Source organism: Meles meles, chromosome 13, assembly GCF_922984935.1.
Source record: "Meles meles chromosome 13, mMelMel3.1 paternal haplotype, whole genome shotgun sequence".
NCBI lineage: Eukaryota > Metazoa > Chordata > Mammalia > Carnivora > Mustelidae > Meles > Meles meles.
In genome coordinates this window covers 24,069,843-24,089,078 of record NC_060078.1, presented here as the reverse complement: position 1 = coordinate 24,089,078, position 19,236 = coordinate 24,069,843, and the positions used below count along the sequence as shown (strand labels likewise).

Genomic DNA, 19,236 nt, shown 5'->3' with positions numbered 1-19,236 from the left:
AAGTTGCTGAGCTATTTTAATTGTAAAAGGGGGAAGTACAAAGGGTCAGACTTTGAGTTCAAGTGCGCCCATGGGGAATGTGTACATTCCGATATTCTTTACATCTCCATATCTAACGTTGGAGAGAATAGGGCAAGTGCTGGGAAATATTATGAGTAAAAATGTCCCACCTATTCAACATTGTTTTCCATTTCAGATTTTTGACCCCTCTTTCTCTCTCCCTTCAGCATGTCCTTTCTAGGCCTTAAGGATATAAAAGGCTATGCTTATTTATACAAGGGAACTGTATCCTCCTGCAAGGGTTTTCTTTAACTTATTCTCTCAAGCGAACGTGCGAGGTTAATATCTTTAGACTGGTTCTGGAAAAAAATAAAACTTCCTGTACAACTCATTCAACTGGGCCTCCAGATAAGATTTTAATTTTTAAGGGGCTGTGCAAATGGGACTAAAACACTTTTCCACGTAGAATTTTTACTTACAATATTTTCAAACTTGAGTGCTTTGTCACGTTACATTAAGGTGAACATCCTGTGAAACTTTATGTTGTCATCATTTCTCACTGCCAAATTTTAGACCAAGTCTCAAGTTCTGATGAAATCTCTAATTTAATGGCTTTTGAAATCAGAAAATCATTCCAGTTTTAATCTGCATTGCCCCGGCCTTTTGTGAGTGCTTACGATATAGCCAGGCTCTGTTCTAAGCACTTTTTAAGGTATTATCTTATTTTATGTCCGCAACCCTAGCAAGGCACGTGATTATTCTTGTGTGAGAGATGAGGAAACTGAGGCACAGAGGGGATGAATGACAGCCACAGGATCATGTCCAAGTTAGTATGCGGTGAGCTTGGGATCTGAACCCAGGTGGCCTCATTCTAGGGCTTGCGGTAATCAACACCATAATTTACTGACACTCATAAAAAAATGGAATCCAGAGTCAAAATACACTTCCAATTAAAAGCATATCTTATCACTAAGCATCACAAAACCTTAGAAACGTGATCTATCAAATGAGGAATATAAGATAAAACTAGGTGGTTTCCAAAGCATAGAAGGGCTCCATTCCTTCTATTGTATATTGAGCAAAGGGAAGGAAACCAGTATCAGTTGAGGCCCAGCAATGAGCTGGATACAGTGCTGTGGACTTCCTACAGTCCACCAAATGTTCACAACAATCATCAGAGGGAGGCCTCTAGCTCCATTTTATAGTTGAGGAAAATGAAGCTCGGCGAGGTTATGCATTTTGTAGTTGGCTCATGGGGTCAGAACTCTGGTTTTAGACTCAGGTGGGCCTCACTCCAAATCCTGGTTTTGCACAAACAGGAGCAGATACAAGATTTGCATATAAAACAGCCTGAGTCCTAAACTTGCAGCGATCATGGGCCATTATTTATATTATAAGGTCAAAGCACCACTGTTAAGGAAGTATGAGTCTTCCCTTAAGGTCTAGAAGGCTGCCTAACCTTCTGCCTCAAACTGTGCAGAAGCATCCAGAAATAGAAGGAAAGCACAGACCAGGTGCACAAACCAGGTCCAAAGTCATTCAGACTCCCTGCTTTGTAGAGAAGGCTCCTGGGAAAGCCAGGCTACCACCTACTGAACTCCGTCTTGAACCTTGGTGGGTGAGCCAGCAGGTTTCTCCTCTTCAGGGCTGGGGGTTGGGGACAAGCAGATGCCTTGTAAGAAGTGAGCAGTGGTTTCCTTTCTCCGGCTAGCTCCATACATTTCTTGAGTTAACATAAAGGAGCCCTTTAGGCTATTACTCTATTTCTGGGTAGGACCTGGCCAACTTCCCTCCTACACATTTTCACATTTACCCCAAATATTCTCTTTTTCAGTTAACATTTTAATCTCCTGCAATTTTAAAAACAGGAGGTGGTCTTCATGTTGATCTTGAGAATGCCCAACCTTTTGATGGTGACAGTTGATTCCTAGATCTGTTTTTCCCAACCTGAACACCTTCTACTTGTTGAATTCACTAAAAGCTTTGGGATTTCTAAAGCGATTGAGGAAGTGCTAATTCAAGAATCCACATTTGATGTTTTCAGTGAACCACCACCTATCTGATATTAACCACATCCCTTCCCTGGACTGAGTTATAACTAATCCAGCCTTCAACTGGGGCAGCAAGATGTGATGAACCAGCAAGAAAGAAGAAGCTACAGTCTAATTCTGATGTGGTCATTAACTTGCTAGGAGACCCTCATCTGCCCTCCAGTGAAGCAGGAAGGATAATTCCTGGGAGTGGTTCTGGGGACCAAACTGGAGGAAACAGTGAAAATAATGAAAGTATCACATTTGTGAAATATCAAAGGGATATTTGTGATTTAAGTGAAAGAACATATGGCACACCAAGGTCTCCCTCTTTTTGTTCCATTTTGAGTATAAGGCACCTGTAATATACTTCTGGCCTTTCAAAAATGCCTACAGAATGTGAAAAGTCATTTGCCCTCTATCTGTGGGGGCTTCCCATTAGAGGACTGGACTGAGAAGATTTTTCTTGTACAGATCACCATATGAATGGGCTTGGGCCCACATCAGCTGCCATTAGATGGTCCCGGGGAAATAGCAGGATTTGGTTGGACACTTTCAAGATATCTTCAGAGAACGGGTAGCCTCTTTTCTGTGTGACTTTTGCTGTCTTTGGAAAGCCATGAGATCCTCCGTCCCTTGGAAAACAGAGTCTGGCAAAGCTGGCTTTGACATTTTCATTGAGAGAGTGCAACATTTTGATGGCAACAGGCAAATTACTCGAACTGCTCTTCCAGCCATGCAGACCACAAACCCAGGAGGTTCTCATTCTAGAGAGCTTTGCTGTGTGGAGCTGGTATGTATCCATGGTTAGAAATAGTCTGTTTGAGACACTTTTGCAAAACACAATCACACAGGTGTTGGTCATAAAGCCCAACTGTCACTTGAAATATTGCTTCCAGTTCAGCAAGTGATCAGATGGTCACAGGCTTGTAATCTCTCTGACAGTGTTTCACGAGAAAAGACCTCTTTAAGACATAAATGCCTTTCTAGTGGTTGTCCTGGTCCCAGAGGTGGCCTGTTCATTTTGTAGAGACTTCTCATCTGTGTGCTGGTGTCAACACACAAGCCCGCCATACTCCATGCCTACTAGTCTCGTTCTTTTAGTTGAAGTGGTCTTGCCAGACCCGTTGGAAGCAGCCAAGGCAGAACTGTAATCCAAGACTTTGAGAAGAGCTGGGTGTTTAGACCAGTGCCCAGGGGCTGACTGCGGCCGGTGCCTCATCCGCTCATCACTGAAACCAATGATGGAAGGACGATGAACCTCCTTGTGAAGATTCTGAATGGCAGCGTTGATGCGGGTAGGGGGGAAGGGTCTCCTAGAAAACCCAGGTTTGACTACGATCCTGCCTAAGAATCCAGTGAACATGAAATACAGAACAGGCTCCTGTTCTCTTCAGTTTTGTGGGTCCTATTGTGAGTGTTGAGCAGCCTTCCATGCTGAGAAATATTGGAGGTGCTGGTCTTTCAGATCAATTTGTATGAGTTTTGTAACATTCCCAGAGGCATACTTCATTAGTAACTCCAGATGACATGGGAAGGAGCTTCATTCATCCTGTTGGGCTCAGGTACAAACATACTGGGATAAACACATGATGTCACCTTGGAGGTATGGGGCAGGGGGCCAACGTAAGACACCAGCAGGGCAAGCTTGGTTGAAGGCTAAGATCATAAAACTTTCTCACTCCATCCTATAGTATCTTGCAAACCACATCACAGGGAATAAACTGTTCCTGCTGACAGGCTTCGAGGCCATGCAAGCTGATAGGTAGTTCTAGGGCTGAGATGTTCAAATTACTAGAAAATGTCATTCTTGGTACCCATGTGCACTCATTTGCTGAAGGTCAAAAGAGCAGGACAAAAATAACCTTAGGGAAAGACAGATTGGTGTGTAGCCAGAAAATACACATTTCTACTGGTTGATCTCTTCTTAACCCTTTGCATTCTTGGAAGCACGAAGCAATCCTAACCAAAAAGTCCTCAGCACTTCCTGATAAAACAGTCATCCGCTAAAAATAAGATTTATAAACTGTGGCTGTCTAGGGTTGGCTTCATTACACTGGGAAGAGGAGTGACAAACAGGGCAGAGTAACAGTAGACTGCCAACACAGAACCAAATCCTTATTTTCCTACATCAGAATCTTCCAAGTTCACCACTAGTGAAAATGTTCCCAATTTTGTTAAGTTTAGTCCTTGGATCTGGAAACATAGGATCAGTTGAAATCTGGTCTTTAATTCGGGTCCTAAAGGGGTTATTGCTACCTTTGGCACAGAATCAACACCTAAGCGCAAACACCCGGTAAACAAAACCGTGCAAATCTGACCAACCCCACGAAAGTCAAAAAGGTAAGTCTACAAACATGAAGTGACCCTTCACCCTTCATGGCGCTAAATACCTCAGGCGTGCACTTTCAGGACTCCAAGGAATGCTTGGGCAAAATGGGCCTGGGCCCCGAGAAATAGTTTAGAATTTGGATTTTCATTCTGTGTTAACAGAGATCTTTCGGGAGATACAATTGCATATATGGGTACTTGTATCCATGTAACTGTTTTTCCAAACAGGTAAACATCTTCAGTTTTAGTCTACAATAAATTAGAGGTGACTTTGGAAAAACAGAACTAAAAAAATGCAATTCTAGCCATTTCTAATTTCATCCTCTGTTAATCTCTGCAACATATTTAGATGAACACGTTCAGAAAGAGGATGGTTCAGCTTGGTCTATTTTTGATACAAGCAGAGTAAACTATGTCATTGTGTCACCTTCTATGAAATCTCAGCTTCAGTGACGTGGGCGCTTAATCATCTGTCCTTTACCCAACAGGCCAGACTGGGAGGTGGGAAGTCTTTCTGTTGACCAATCAAAAATGCCTACGCTCGCTCCCCCCTCCCCCAGCCACCCAGGGGAGGGGAGGTGTCGGGAACAGACCCAGAGAGCTGTGAATACCAAAGCTAGATTCTGAATTGAAAACTGCCACCAAGACACCAGAGCAGAGAGATAAAGAGAAAAAGGGAAAAAAGAAAAAAAAAAAAAAGATGCAGTCAAACAGAGAGAGCAGGAAGCGAACGATCATACCTTGGCCACAGCCTTGCCATCGGAGTTGTTGTTGGAATCTTTAACACCACTGAAAGAATCTCTTCTCTGTGGGCATGGCTTCTTTTTGCGTGGTCTGCCTTTAAGATTTGGCGCTGAAAACAAATGAAGAATAACTCATGTACATTTTCACTGGCATGGGTTTCCTTATGAAGAGAGACCAAACGTGTTTAATAGAGAGGTGCCCTCTCACCTGTTCGGAGGGCACGGAGGTGTGCAAACCTACCTCACATTATGCTCCCTTCTCTGAAGGCTTGCATCTCAGTAGACTCTACGGTTCTGTACGCGCTTCCCAGAGCTAATCTAGCACACTCTAACCTGTCTGATTAGCATACATAAAACGAAGCTCTCGGCTCCCAAGGACAATAATAAGGAAAATGCACTTCCCTACTATTAGAAAAGAAACATGTTGAGCTGAAGGACAACCCTAAGCCAGGCTCCCAGATGATTCTTTTTTGTTTTGTATCTCGTTTTCAGAAATCTAGGTGACTTGCAAGCCCATTACGCTCTCCTAGTAATGCAGCGTTCGAAAACCTCTGTCCTCAAAAGTGGAGACATGAGCGTTTTCTGAAACTGTGGTCCCTACAAGTGGATAGGATACAAATCAGTAGGGAGAGAGCACAGAAAGCGTATTCATGATAACAATCGGAAAGCTAGTCTTACACGTATTTACAATAATATTGCGACCAGCGTGTCTCAGATCTTAGCAAATCTGGCATCTACATTCAAATCAGGATGCTCTCTTTTCCCTTCCAGTGGAGTTTTTATGACGATCTTGAGGGTTATTTAAAATAACTTGCAAAGATCACACGGGGGTTGGCCTGATTCCGTGAAGGGTATACTTTTTTAAAGCCACAGACAAGATGCAGAATCAAAGTTCTAGTTTATCCTTGATGCTGAGCTCGAATCCCTTTAAGATCCACACAGAAAGCAGCAAAAAAGAGCGGCTGTTTATCTAGTGCTCTGAGTGTCCGGCATCAGCTTTCACACCGAGCTCCATCAGTCACCCAAGCTGAGCAAAATTAAAACAAAGCACTAACCTAGAAGCCCTTGAACAGTTCCAAACAAATGAATTACACCCCAAGCAGTGTTCTTCCAGCCTTTTCGAGACACCCACACTTTTTAATTGCTTTAAGGTAGGATGACGACAGTGTCAATTCCGAACAACTCCGGACGCTTTTAATTGCTGTTCATCTTCCTGACATCACACAGTGAACCAGGCGTTTTGGGACATCTGATACTGAACTCCTCTCACTCACAGAACAAGTCCCGCTCCTTCGATTTTTCTACTGTGGATAACAGCTCTGCTGCTGGGAAAGCTCAGGAAAGCCGAGCTGCCTTTCCAGTTGGACAAAAGTTTAAAAAGTGGCTTGTGGGGCTCAGGATCCCCCTCCCAAACCCCCTGTCCTCTCCTCTCCTCCCCTCCCTCACCCCCGGCGGACGAGTGTCCAGAGGTCCATCCCCCAAAGCCAGCCTGGAATTATCACGAGGAAACAAACTCCCAGACAAAAATCAAAGCAAAGAGAAAGTCGCGATTACCCATTCCAGTCGACAAACATCTGTCTGAGGATGTCTGTGCTCCTGAAAGCTACAGCATGTGACCGCTTCCCGGCCACGTCCCTGGAAGTCTCGACTTGACTTGGTGTGGCTGTCAGCTTCCCTCCCAGGGCGAACGCGATTGCGAATGCGAGCTGCCAGGCTCCGCGCTCTGCTTACAACTCCCCTCCCCCCGCAGCTCCATTACTCATGTAAACACACAGCAGTGACTAGCACGGAGTGTGTGGGATGAGCTCTGAGGACTTTGCCGGAGTTGCCAGACGGGCAGGGAGGGCTCTGCTCTCTCCCCCGCCCTGCACGGGGCTGGTGATTTCATCGGGCCTGTTTTGTGGATCCTGACCTCCTGCTCCTGACCTGATCCCCTGTCCCAGCCTCCTGCCACCACCTTCCATGAACCGGCCCCAGCCTCAGCCCCGAGCCAGGGCGTGGACTATTTTGGTTCAAGACTCTGTGTAGCACAGAAGTGTTTCCACAACGGACCCAAGTGCTAAGACTTTAATGAGCATGAGGGAAGGATGTCCTTTCATGTCCCTTATCAAAATAATAGCCGAGCAGAAAGAGCGGACAGAAAGGGAGCAGAACGTGGGGTAGGTCTGAGACATTTCACGAAAAGAAACAAAACAGAATCGCCTCTGTTCTCAGACTTGTTAACTACGATCTCTCCTTTCTCACATTTTGGCAAAAAACCCACTTAAACCTAAAAGCATTTCTTTCCAGAAAGCTTTCAAATCCCAAAGGCCTTTTAGATAGAACTTGTACTGAACAGGCTGTTTTAAATACAGGCAGAGGTTCCGGGAACTGACAATAGGTCATCCTCAAATTGGGTCTATTTTCTCCATTCTTTGAGCTGTTTTCAGAACCCAGAGAAGCACATGCCCTTCCCCAGCAAATTCTGAGAATCATAAATTTAGAACAGGCTAGCACCTAATATTCTGCTCACACAAACTTAACTCTAAACGGGATCTGATCAAGAGAAAAAGCCTTTTGTTCCTCATGAGGCAAGTCGCTGACACTGCGCGTGGGCTAGGCAGAGCCACTGATCGCTCCAGCCTCGAACTCACAGACCTCGCTTCTCCTTTCCCTTCTCCCCTCCTTGTCTGGCTTTCTCTTCTGGAAGGTACCACTGTATTCGTGGTATTTTAGCTGCGGTTTAGGGGTTATTTTAGCCTCGGCTGGAGAGTCCTGAAGGGCAGGACCATGTGCATTCACCTGTCACCTGCCCAGGACACACCCAGGAGATGGCATTACATAGTATCAACTTGGTGAATGAAACAGTGACGGATGGAACTAAAAATGCCCACAGGTACCTCCTTCAAGTCTTCATGAGCCAAACCCGCCACCCGGCCATGTGCGTACCTGTCGTACTAGGCACCTGTAAAACTGCATTCACCTTCACTATTTACACTTGAGCTCTGGGAACGTAACCCAGAGACTTGCAAGTTTGCTCCGTGAATTGAGACAGAAAACCCAAGGCTCTTGGTTCCTGATGACCATTAAGCCCCTGTGTCTGGCATCTGGGAAGGGCTGTGATCTTGTCCCCAATGCCCCAGTGCCCTGAAGAGCAGATGTTCAAAGTCCCAGGGAGAATGGAGCATGCAGAACTGGGTGGGGGGGGGGGGGGCATAATATATTCTGAAACCTCTGGGATCTATAAGACCCCAGGGCAAGCTTTGGAATTGAGGGGCTGGCTATTTGGGGGGAGTAAAAGTTCTGGTTATTCCAGGCTACTTTTATTTTATTTTTTCTCACAGAGTCAAGAGAACAAATCATTTGCCGGGTGGGCGAGTGAAAACAAACGCTTTATGGTGCGGTGGTGGTCAGGAGTGTGGGGAGCCAGCAGCAAAGCTGTTGAGAGCACAACTGGCTCTAGTCAGTCCCACTACAAAATAAATAAGTAAGTAATGAAGTAAATACATACATACATACATACATACGTAGTGAGAAGCCATAAATGCACGGCGACTTTCACATGTGTATAATCCACAGCCCAGCTCTGGCCGGGCTCATTCACGGCATTCAGTCAATGCTCTTCACATGAGTGTTTTCAATACTACACACAAACAGTAAGAATAGCTGCTCTTTACTGAGCACTTTCTCTGTGCCAGTCAGCCCTGTGCCTATAATAACTCATTTAAAAACTCGCAGCAAACCAGCAGGAAGGGGAGATTATGATCCCCATTTTCCAGACCAAGAAACTGAGACACAGAAGAAATTACTTGTTTTAGGTCTTGCAACTGGTTACAGGTAGCAGAAGGAGTCCAACCCAGGCCACTGGATTTTATCCAGAGTCCTTGTTTTAAGGAAATTCTAACAGACAGAGGCATTCATTCTGTCTCAATGAGATAGCTATACGGTTAACGTGGGCTGGAAGTCACCAGGGAGCTTTCCCCAAACAAAAACACCCAAATACCACATAGCACATGGGTGCTAGGGCCCATCTCAGGCAGCCAACGGCATCCTACAGGTTTGACATGGAGCAGGGTCCCCGCCGACCTGGCTTCCACTAATGGCGCACAGGTCTGTAACACTGAGAGAGCCATCCACATTCCCCCTTTGCAGGAGGCCACCGGCTCTTCTGCCTGAACAGTAAAAGATCTCTGTGGTTTTTAAAAAAATCTTTCCTCTCTGACTGCCCATCTGTTCCTCTTACTCAGCGTCATGAAATTAACAAGTATGCGCCTTTGTGAAGTCACTACTATTTCCATCGGTGTTGATCCCAGGAGCATCGGCCACCGCGGGTGCTCCTGGCGACTTTGACATCTGACCCACACGTTTTGTTTTTTCCTCTTAACTCCGTCAAATATTAATAAATTAGAACTTTTTTTTTTTGACATCATAGCAAAACAAGGTTTTTGGGTTTGTTTGTTTTCTTAATGCGTCTAGAAGCTCAGAATTTCCAGGCATTCTTTTATATGTTCACTTCACTATGGGCTCTGACAAGTTACGTGTCAGGGCAGCGCCAGGTGTGGGAAACTTTCAGCTCAACCCCAACTCTTGAAATAATAATAATAAAACAAAGGAAATGTAACCAGTTACTGGCAAAGTAAATTGCTTTTGGCTTAAACGTTCCTGTTTTTTTCTACTGTGTTCTTCCTGTCATGACCGTCTCTCTTTTTTTTTATAACATTTATGCTCTTGGAAATACCACGAAGATAAACTGCTATAAAAGCGGGATTGACTCATCAGTTAACAACTCTTTCTTCTCATTTTGCAGAGAGCATTTTGTTGCCAAAGCAGCTCCATATTCTCTCGAGAAATTCTCTGTGAGCTCCCTCTTAGAGATAGGACTTGCTTGTTGGTGGGGACTGCAATTAGGGGGATGGAAAACCAGGCATCATTTTCCTAAGAGTTTGACCCCCAGGGTCAATATCTAGAGGAAGTTGGCAGAGCGTTAGCTCACTTGATTTGCAAGTTTTGCGTGTGTGCGCATGTGCCTGTGTGTGTGTGTGTGTGTGTGTTTTAAACACTAAACACAAGCCAGAAAACTAAACTCCTCTGACTGATGTATTAGGGACTGACAAACATCGTTCCACGTATAGTATGCATTACTGATAATACTTTGCATTTCTGTAATGCCTTTCCTCTGAGCATCTCAATTCTCTGGTATATTTGCTTTATAGACAATAATCTTAAAATACTCTGGCAAGTTTCAGCATGGAGCATTGCTCTTGCTGGAAAAAAAAAATACCCTAATTTAGTTATCATTTACTGTGTTCTATTTTCAATGTTTCCCTTTTGACTATTTAGAAACTTCCTCTTTCACTACAACAAAAATAGGATGAGTGTTTTTAAAGTTATTAATGTATGAGTAAAAGATTTAGAAACCATGCATGGCAGAAGGCTTGATCAAAGCCACTCCTGAAATTTATGGGTGTAATAAAAGAAAGGCATTTCACAGATAATCTCTTACAGAATTTCAGTTTTCAAATACTTAGGAAAAAAGAAAAGAAAAACAGAAGCTCTCAGCCCTCATTTTGGCTTTAACTTAAAGCCAACATTTTTAGTTTAAAAATTCATAAATGATTCCCTGAAACGTTCATTTCAAATCCGCAGCTAGATTCCCTATACTCACTGCTCCACACCTAAGAGAATGATGCCAGGAAGCGGCGGCGGCTGCTGGTGATACTCAAAGTCTGTTAACTGGTTGAATCTTTCCCTGAATGCGCAGAGCACTCATGACACACAGATTTAACAATTTTCAAGTTTACTTTTATTCTGTTTTCCCATAAACAACCTTCTACACCCAACAGGAATGTCTGGGAAGCAACCATGTTGTCTGAGACACGAGCCCCTGGGGCCGTTGACGTGCTTGACTCCATCTTGTGGGATGTTCCCACGGAAAGGATGACTTGACAGCAAGAGGCGAGAGGTAAGACAAACAGCAAAAAAACCCACTGCAAGACTGTTATCATTTTCCACAACTGTTCTGACAGTTCCCTTTTCCAGGGTAATTTTTTTTTAAAGAAAAAAAAATTTTTTTTACAACTGTTTTTTTTTTTAAGATTTTTTTTTTAATTTAAGATTTTATTTATTTATTTGAGAGAGAATGAGTGAGAGAGAGCATGAGAGAGGAGAAGGTCAGAGGGAGAAGCAGATTCCCCAAGGAGCCGGGAGCCCGAGGCGGGACTCCATTCTGGAAGTCCGGGATCATGACCTGAGCCGAAGGCAATCGTTCAACCAACTGAGCCACCCAGGCGCCCAGTAATTTTTTTTCTTAAACCAAGGCATGAAAGAGAATAGTTCAGAGGCGTGAACCGAGGCAGGAGCTGCCCTCATAATGTCCTCACTCTCGGCTGCCCTGAGCGATGACCGCTGTGTGTGCCCCAGAGGGCCCATCACACTGCCACCCTGGATGTCGTGGCCACTGCAAGTGTCCACGTCTGCCTTGGCTCCAGCCCTCCCCTGGCACTGTTTGGACCACTGGGCCCATAACCACGATTTAGCATTTCCACAGAACGACCCTCTCTCAGAACCCAGAGCCCCTTCCAGCTCCTGTGAGGGGAGAGCAGTTGTGTTGTTAGAAGGAGGGCAGGGGGCAAAAAAGAAAGGAAGCAGGCTTCACACGAGGTCCTGCCACTTTGGCTGTTTGTCAGCATCGCTGAGATCCCCACAAGTCACTAATGAGAGTGGAATGTCTTAGTACGTTTGTCATACCTGGACTGCCTGGGCAGCTGAAGTCCAAAACAGCCTCGGACTTCATTGACTGTTCAACAAACCACGTAAGTCAACACTCTTGTAATCCCTTCCAAAACATGCCCAGTCTTACTCACTCTTTGTTTCATACTTGTGAATGCTGGAGCAATTGTTAATGCCCCTGATCAAAGTTTTAGTAATTTCATAGGCATGCGATTTGCATAGCTATTTCCTGATCCGCCTTCTCTCTGCCCCGGAGGTCTTCATTTCTCAGAAACACTTAAAAACACAGATTATTTGACTTCTCCCCTTCCCCCACCCTATAAATGGAACTCGATTTGCTAGCTCATCTGTATTGCTAATTGGTTTGAAAGCATGTGACTCCACGCGTTCTTGCCATTAAAACACAAGCAAACCTCTTTTTCAGTCAGGTTTTACCAGCAGTGACAGGCAGATTTCTATCTTGATTTCCCCTCTGTGTCTCGAGGAGGGAGAGAAATTTAAATGACCAAATGTTATCTATATATTATTCTGAAACAATGTAGTGAATTCCAAAGGAATGCAGAAATGTTCTAGAAGTGTATAACAGGCTTGTCTACAAGGGCGCTGGCAAAGACGAAGGGGATTAGAGACACTTTCCACTACCACTTAGGGAATAAGGGGAAAATCTGGGAGCTAAATCTGGGTGTAGAGTGAGGCAGGACTCTGGGTTTTCAGGAGACTGACTCCCTAAGGAGAGGATTCTGGAAATAGGGAAGGAGATTGAAATCCATGCCCGACCTGTCAAACCCTCAGCTTCCCTTTGGTTTGCTCTGGCCCCTCACAGATCTGCCAGGGGCCCCGTTGTCAGGGAAAAGTCCCCTTCAGGACCCGTGAAAGGCACCACGGTGGCGGCCCGCAGCTCTTTCACAAGTGGTCATTTGTCTTTGAGGTGATGAGGTGTCTGCATGCACCATGGCATCGGGAGCCGATGGAAGTCCAAATTTTACAATTCTGTAAAGAAACATCAGGACCAAAAAAAAAAAAAGAAAAAAAAAAAAAAAAAGAAACATCAGGACCGAGTGGACACCTGAGGACACAGCTTGGTGCACAGAGTACATTCTGGTGGCAGTTTGGTCCAGGTGTTACCGCTCTACACAAAGGGTCAGATTTCCCTCGCCAGCCGCAAGGTCTTGTCATGAAGATGCAACCCCGGCAAAACCAAAAATGGTCTCTAAAAATGCCACTGGGTGGCTCAGTGGGTTAAAGCCTCTGCCTTCAGCTCAGGTCATGATCACAGAGTCCTGGGATCAAGCCCTGCATCGGGCTCTCTGCTCAGCGGGGAACCTGCTTCTCCCTCTCTCTGTCTCTGCCCACTTGTGATCTCTATCAAATAAATAAATAAAATATTTTAAAAAATTTTAAAAACAAAATGCAAAAGGGGTTCAACCTTCTCCCTGGCAGCTCATCTCTCCTGCTATTCTTCCCCCTGGATGCCTGGTACCCAGGGTCCATTTCCAGGCCCTGGGGCTCGGGCTCTACTCTTAATGGAGAAGATCGTGCTGGACATGGAGGAAAAAAAAACCAACTGCATGAAAGCTATTAACAATTAGATTAAGTGCATTATTTCCATGTTTACTGGGTATTTCTTAAGATTCTGAAATAACTTATATTTCCATTTTTTGAAAACTATTCAGTAAACACAGATTTAGTCTCTCTTAGTATGACTGTCTGGAATAAGAATAGAATATTAATTTAAGATACTTGTTTTTGTGTTTTTTTTTTAATTTAGGTTATTTTAAGGATCCAGTCTGAAAATGTTTTTTAAAGATATTTTGATGTCTCTAATTTATGAAGTTTAAAAAGATAAGACTTCTTAAACAGAGAGGGCTTTGTCTCTCTTTTTCCTTTTTGTTACAATCAAAAATGCTGCTCATTCTAGTCCATGATTGATATGTTCTGTGGTGTTACAATTGAACATGACAGCACAGAAGTGAAAGTTACATTTTTGGGGGCTGACTAGCCTTGCAAGGAGCAGCAAATATCAGAACAGTTTTTAGACTCATATAAACAGAACATTCTTGTTCAGCCATTTCTCCAGGTTTGGAAATGAGATATTCCATTTTCAACATGAGGATAATTGATTTGCTACATCTCTAAAGAAAACATTCCCTACTTGGAAATAAGTAAAAGAGACATTTGTGCGTGTGTGTGCGTGAGTGTGTGTGTGTATTTACGTGGAGGTATTTAACTTCTCACAGACTTGGACTAATATGTTACGAGAGGCATTTCAGTTTTTCAAACACATACACATAAGAAAAAGTAAAAGATCATCCAATAAGTAATAAGTAATAAGCTTCCAATCTCTTTTTTAAGAGATCCCAGAGGGAATTTGTACTTAAAAGGGATTTTTCATTCTCTATGCTTTTCTACCTTTCAGAAAGAATAACTGAAGAAGTTGGATAATCCCTTACTTATAAGTAAATAGATGACTATTTTCATTTGTTTGAGGCTCCCAGACATTTTTCTCTGCCCAGGTAAAGCCCTCCCAGCCCTTTTCTCTTCCGTGAGCCACCAGCATTATCTCTGAACTTCATTTGTTTGTGGCTACCTACGAGCCACAATACTGGAAAATGTGTCGAAGCGGAGCGGAGCGAGGGTCCAGAATGAGAAGAGCAAGAGTCTGGGGTCATGAGGAAGAGGCAGGGCGAGCCAGAGTGCTCGGGGAGGGGGAGGGAGTGTGTGCACATCGTGAAGAAACGTGGACAGATAACCATCAGATGAACAAAAAGAATAAACAGAAGAGGTTAGAACTTCCTCCCATTTTTTTTTCGGTGTAAGATAAAACGTTTCTATGACTGTTTAGAGCTGCTCTGTCTCACGTGGTCACCCCTAGCCACGTGGGGCTAATGAGCACTTGAAATATGCCGGGTCCAAAACTGAGATATACCATAAGCATAAAACACACACAGGATTTCCAGGACAAGATATAAAATGTAAAATATCTCATTAACATTTTGTGTTGATTCCATATTGAAATGATATTTTGCATATACTGGATTAATTAAAATTAATTCTGCCTTTTCTCTTTACCTTTTAAAATGCAGTTGCTAGAAAATGGGAGGTTACATGTGGCTTGCATTATCTTTCTCTTGGGGGATGCTGCTTTAGTCAACAATCCAATGTTATGATTACGAATAGGTCCTTGAAAATGTGTAGACAGAACAAGATTAACATCTGAAGCTAGAATCATCAGTAAAAGTGATGATTCGACGTTTCACTGAAATTTAGGACTTTATTTACTGTTATATGGAAGGGTAGTCATGCATCGATGTTAGCATCTGAGAATTTTGCCGAAGCTGAGGTGTTTCCTTTGCAAAATTCAGATTTGGTAATCATTGACTCCAGGTTACTCAATGGCCCCAATGAAGATATTATTTTATTAACTTCCTTAACTAAGATGTCAAAGTAAATGTTAAGCCTTGACCGGGCACTTGGGGGGAAAGAATAGAAGAGACAGAGAAAAAGAGGCTAATTATTAATTTTACTAACTATTCTCTCCAGTTACCAACGTGGGTTGGGTATAATGTTAGCCATTTGCAAACTGAGTAAGAGAAAATAGACCTTGAATGATTCAGGCTGGTCGGAAGATAGAAGTTTCTTAATCATAAATTGTTGAATAAATTCATGGTCTGGCTGTGTTTTCCTTTTTGGAGATTTCATTTGCAAGTAAGCAGAGAGATCAGATAGATTCAGTCCTAAAGGCACCCAAGGGCATGGCCTTCTTGCCTTTATCAAGGTGCTTCAAGTCCCCCAGTTCTATAAAACGAAAAGTGAGATTATTCATTGAAGACAAAGCACTCCGATAAGCCCCGAAAAGTCGATAGAACAAAAAGGGTTGAACTCTAGGGGGCAGAGGAGGAGACACATTCTTTCTCCATTCATTCTTAGCACCAAAAGCCATTGGGGTGTCACTCTAAGAAGACAGCAGCTGCTCGGTGGCCACCTGGCCCAATGTCCCAGCCACCCAAATAACTGGTCACAGTAGCTGAAATCAAAGCCTATTCCCTCCACTCCCTCACCTTTTGATTCCTGTGGCAGCACCAAGAGGGAAACAGAACTAGACGTTAACAGGTCTCCAAACACAACAGGCCAATCAAACGGCCACACATCCACCTGGATTCTTTTATGGAAACCCTCCCCCACCCCTCCAGTTAGGGCTCCCATTGTAAAAATAAAAGAACAGCAATGGTAGCAATGGAGATAAGCTTAGGAAATATTTTCTTTTCTTAGAAGGCAGGAGTTGCTATAGCACTGAAGGCAGGAACACGCAGAGAGATTAAGAGCAAATCCCTACAACACCAACAAATTGTGCAGTGAATATTACACATTCTACTGTGTAGTACTTATAACATTTTTTAAATGAAATTACTTGGCAGGTTCCACCTACAACCAGGGACACAGTCTGCACACCTCTCGTATGTTTCTGATATCTCCTTTACCAGTATTTGTCTTTGTCCTCCAAACTTTTTTATAGCAACATGGTATGCATATTTCAGCATCCAACATTATTAACTCATGACCAACTGTCAGTTGATGGTTATCTAACACATGGGGTCTCCAAAAAGGGATCCTTATTTGGGCAAAAGCTCTTGTCTGCACCAGTCTGTCTAGATTTCCCCTCAGAAGAACTTTATTTGGATTATTATTCGCTGTTCGTTGGAACTTGGAGGCTGCATGTGTGGCAATCGGAAGGCGGGGAAATAAATCCTTAGCAAGTGAAAACACTTAGCTGATATTAAAACCCGTCCTAGCTTTGTTAGCTTGAAAGTCAACTCTTGGTTGCCCTCTCGTGGTGAATCTAGGTGATGTGGTGGGAAGACCATAAAAACCCAGAATCTAACAAGAGTTTAATCAAATACAGGTAAGCACATTCATCCTTGACAGACACAGTCACAAATCACAACCTTATGTTGTTGTATGTGTTTCAGAATTTACATTTAGTGGCTCTCCCATGCGGAGTGGGATTGGAGGGGGAGGAAATGGCAGTGGCAGGGGCGGGGGGGGGGGGGTGGGGGGGTGGGGGGAGGAGGGCTGTAATATGGAAATTAGAACTTTGTCTTTCTGGATTATGATAACTTCACTATGTTTACTCCCATAACTGTGATATATGTAGCAAACTGATTTTTATGAGATTTAGAAACTTCAAAAAAATCATGCCCACATTTTAAAAGTTCCTTCATAACCAAAAATAGACTGATGTTCCAACTGGTTTGGAATTATAGGAACCAAGGAAAGAAATCTCTGAATAATTCCCTAATATGGAAGAAAATCACTTAAAAAAAAAAAGGAACAGCTTATTTGTTTTTGACAATAGGCAACATATGGAAACTTGGAGTTTATAGAGCTAAGTGTAGGTACACAATTCATTCATAGTCTCTAAAAATACAATTTTATAAAAATCTGAACTCCAAATTTAATAATTGGTTACTCCATTTGGTATTTAATTTTAATTTTTAAAACACCATTTAAAATTTCTGCTGTACGCCTTTCTACAACTTCCTGCCTGACAGGCCCATCCCCAAAAAGCAAACAAACCTGGTATTAAAACAGACTGAGCAGCTTAAGAAAAAGCTGGGGGCAAAGTACATGAGAACGTAAACTATTTTTCATCATATTACTAGCAAATGCACCATTTCCTTCTTTATGTGCCTTCTCTTTAGATAAAAGCCGCTCCTCTAACCTACATTCACAAACACGCTCTGTATTTTTAATTTGAGTTTAATACAAGTTTAGGGGCAGATTCTTCTTAACTTGGCTTTTCCACTCACACGTGGAAGTTCAGTTTTGCAACAATAGTTGTTTGGTTTTGTCTCTGAATTAGCAAAGTTCTTAAAGTAATTTTACTATAAAATTAAACAGCTGTGAGTTCTTTAGCAAACATGATGATTCTTGTTCTTCTTTGTACTATTGTGAAAGCTGAAATACCCTTTCTTTCATGTCTTTTTATTCCAAAATGAATTCCCTAGTTAGCCTTGTCTAGCTTTAAAAAAATAATAATAAAGAAGGGGGTGGGGATTTGCTGACCTCTGAGATTCATCAGAATTTAAGCATGGGGCGTTTACACAAGGTACACACTCAAAAGGGCTTTTGTTTCGTTCCTATTATGGAATGGAAAATTATATTCTGCCCTGATATAAAGCTAATCCAGGGGTACAACGGAGTTGTTTGCAAACACTTCCGTGGATCAAGGCATCTTATGCCTATTTTGCAGATGAGGAAACTGAAACATCGATAAATGGTAAGGAGGCAATGACCGAAGACGTTCATAGAGGCTGGAATTAAATTTAGAATTTGACTCCTAGCCCAGGCCTCTAGCCACGTGAGGGCTCTGACTTTGGAATCAACAGAAGAGCAATTTTAAAACATTCTTTTGACATTATTAACCACAGCCTCAGGCCTCAAGGGAAGTGGGGGTGGGGGGCGGGGCCTGGAAACAATACGGAGCTGCTAGGTGACCGCGTCTTGCAGCAGGACTCATAAAACGGGTTACTGGATCCATACTGCCATATATTCTAGGAATGTTCAGAGGCTTAATGATTCCCTTTGTATCTTAAAAAATGAAAATCGAGACCGGAGGGCTCTTGAAGACGACCCCTTCCTCAAATACAGAGCCAGAGAATGGCTCCAAGGCATGCAGCGGGGAAAAGCTGTTCTTGGCTTTTCAAAGGAATGTGGAACCAAAGATCACTGCTAGGTGCCGGTGAACCCCGATTATGACAGTAGGATTCTTCATCTGAGTCACTTAGAAGAGGCTGGAATGCCAGAGTTGAAGAAGAACCTTAGATCCCACTAGTCTAAACTCTTATTTGACTCATCAGAGAAGGGGGGCCCAGAGAGTTTGCAATTCTGCCTGCGGTCACACAGCGCAGCGGTGGAGCTGCCAGAGACACGGGGGTGTGTGTTGACTGCAATCGGTGGCAGATGGCTTTTCAATGGGCCCTGAATACCTCCTCTTGGGTCTCTGCAGGGCGGGCTCTGTCATCCTAAGACCACATTACTAAAACACACTTTCCAAGGAACTGCAATTAATAAAGTCAAATGGGAGCTGACAAGGACATTCCCACTGTGTTCAAATGCCAAAACATACAACTGCGAAAGCTCACTTGGAGCGCACGGCCTGTGGGTCCTCCTGGCTAAACTTCTGTGTACCACGGAGCAGCTGCGCAGACCCGAATGGGCGGGACCAGGAGCCGAGCACGCGGGACGCCGTGGGGCGACCTTCCAGCGCTGGCATCAGCGCCTGCCACCTGCTTGACGTCGTAGGGCCGTGCTGAAAAACGAAGGGGCCCTCTTTGGAAGAGGGGAGGCCTTGGGAATTCAGGACCTCTGGAGGCCAGGAGAACAGACCACAGCGGACCTTGCTGTAGAGTGGCCTCGCCATCTTC

General features: G+C 43.6%; 1 protein-coding gene across 3 annotated transcripts in view; it reads right to left on the bottom strand.

Annotated features, from left to right (window-relative positions):
* Positions 1-19,236, bottom strand: part of ARID5B (AT-rich interaction domain 5B) — a 179,393-nt gene that overhangs the window by 38,344 nt on the left and 121,813 nt on the right. For 2 of the 3 annotated variants that reach the window (XM_046026990.1, XM_046026991.1), the window contains one exon: positions 5,102-5,214. In XM_046026990.1, the coding sequence (XP_045882946.1) occupies positions 5,102-5,214 (113 nt within the window). Of the gene's footprint in view, positions 1-5,101; positions 5,215-6,658; positions 6,936-19,236 lie in introns of those variants that run through there. The other variant, XM_046026992.1, reaches the window with a different exon arrangement.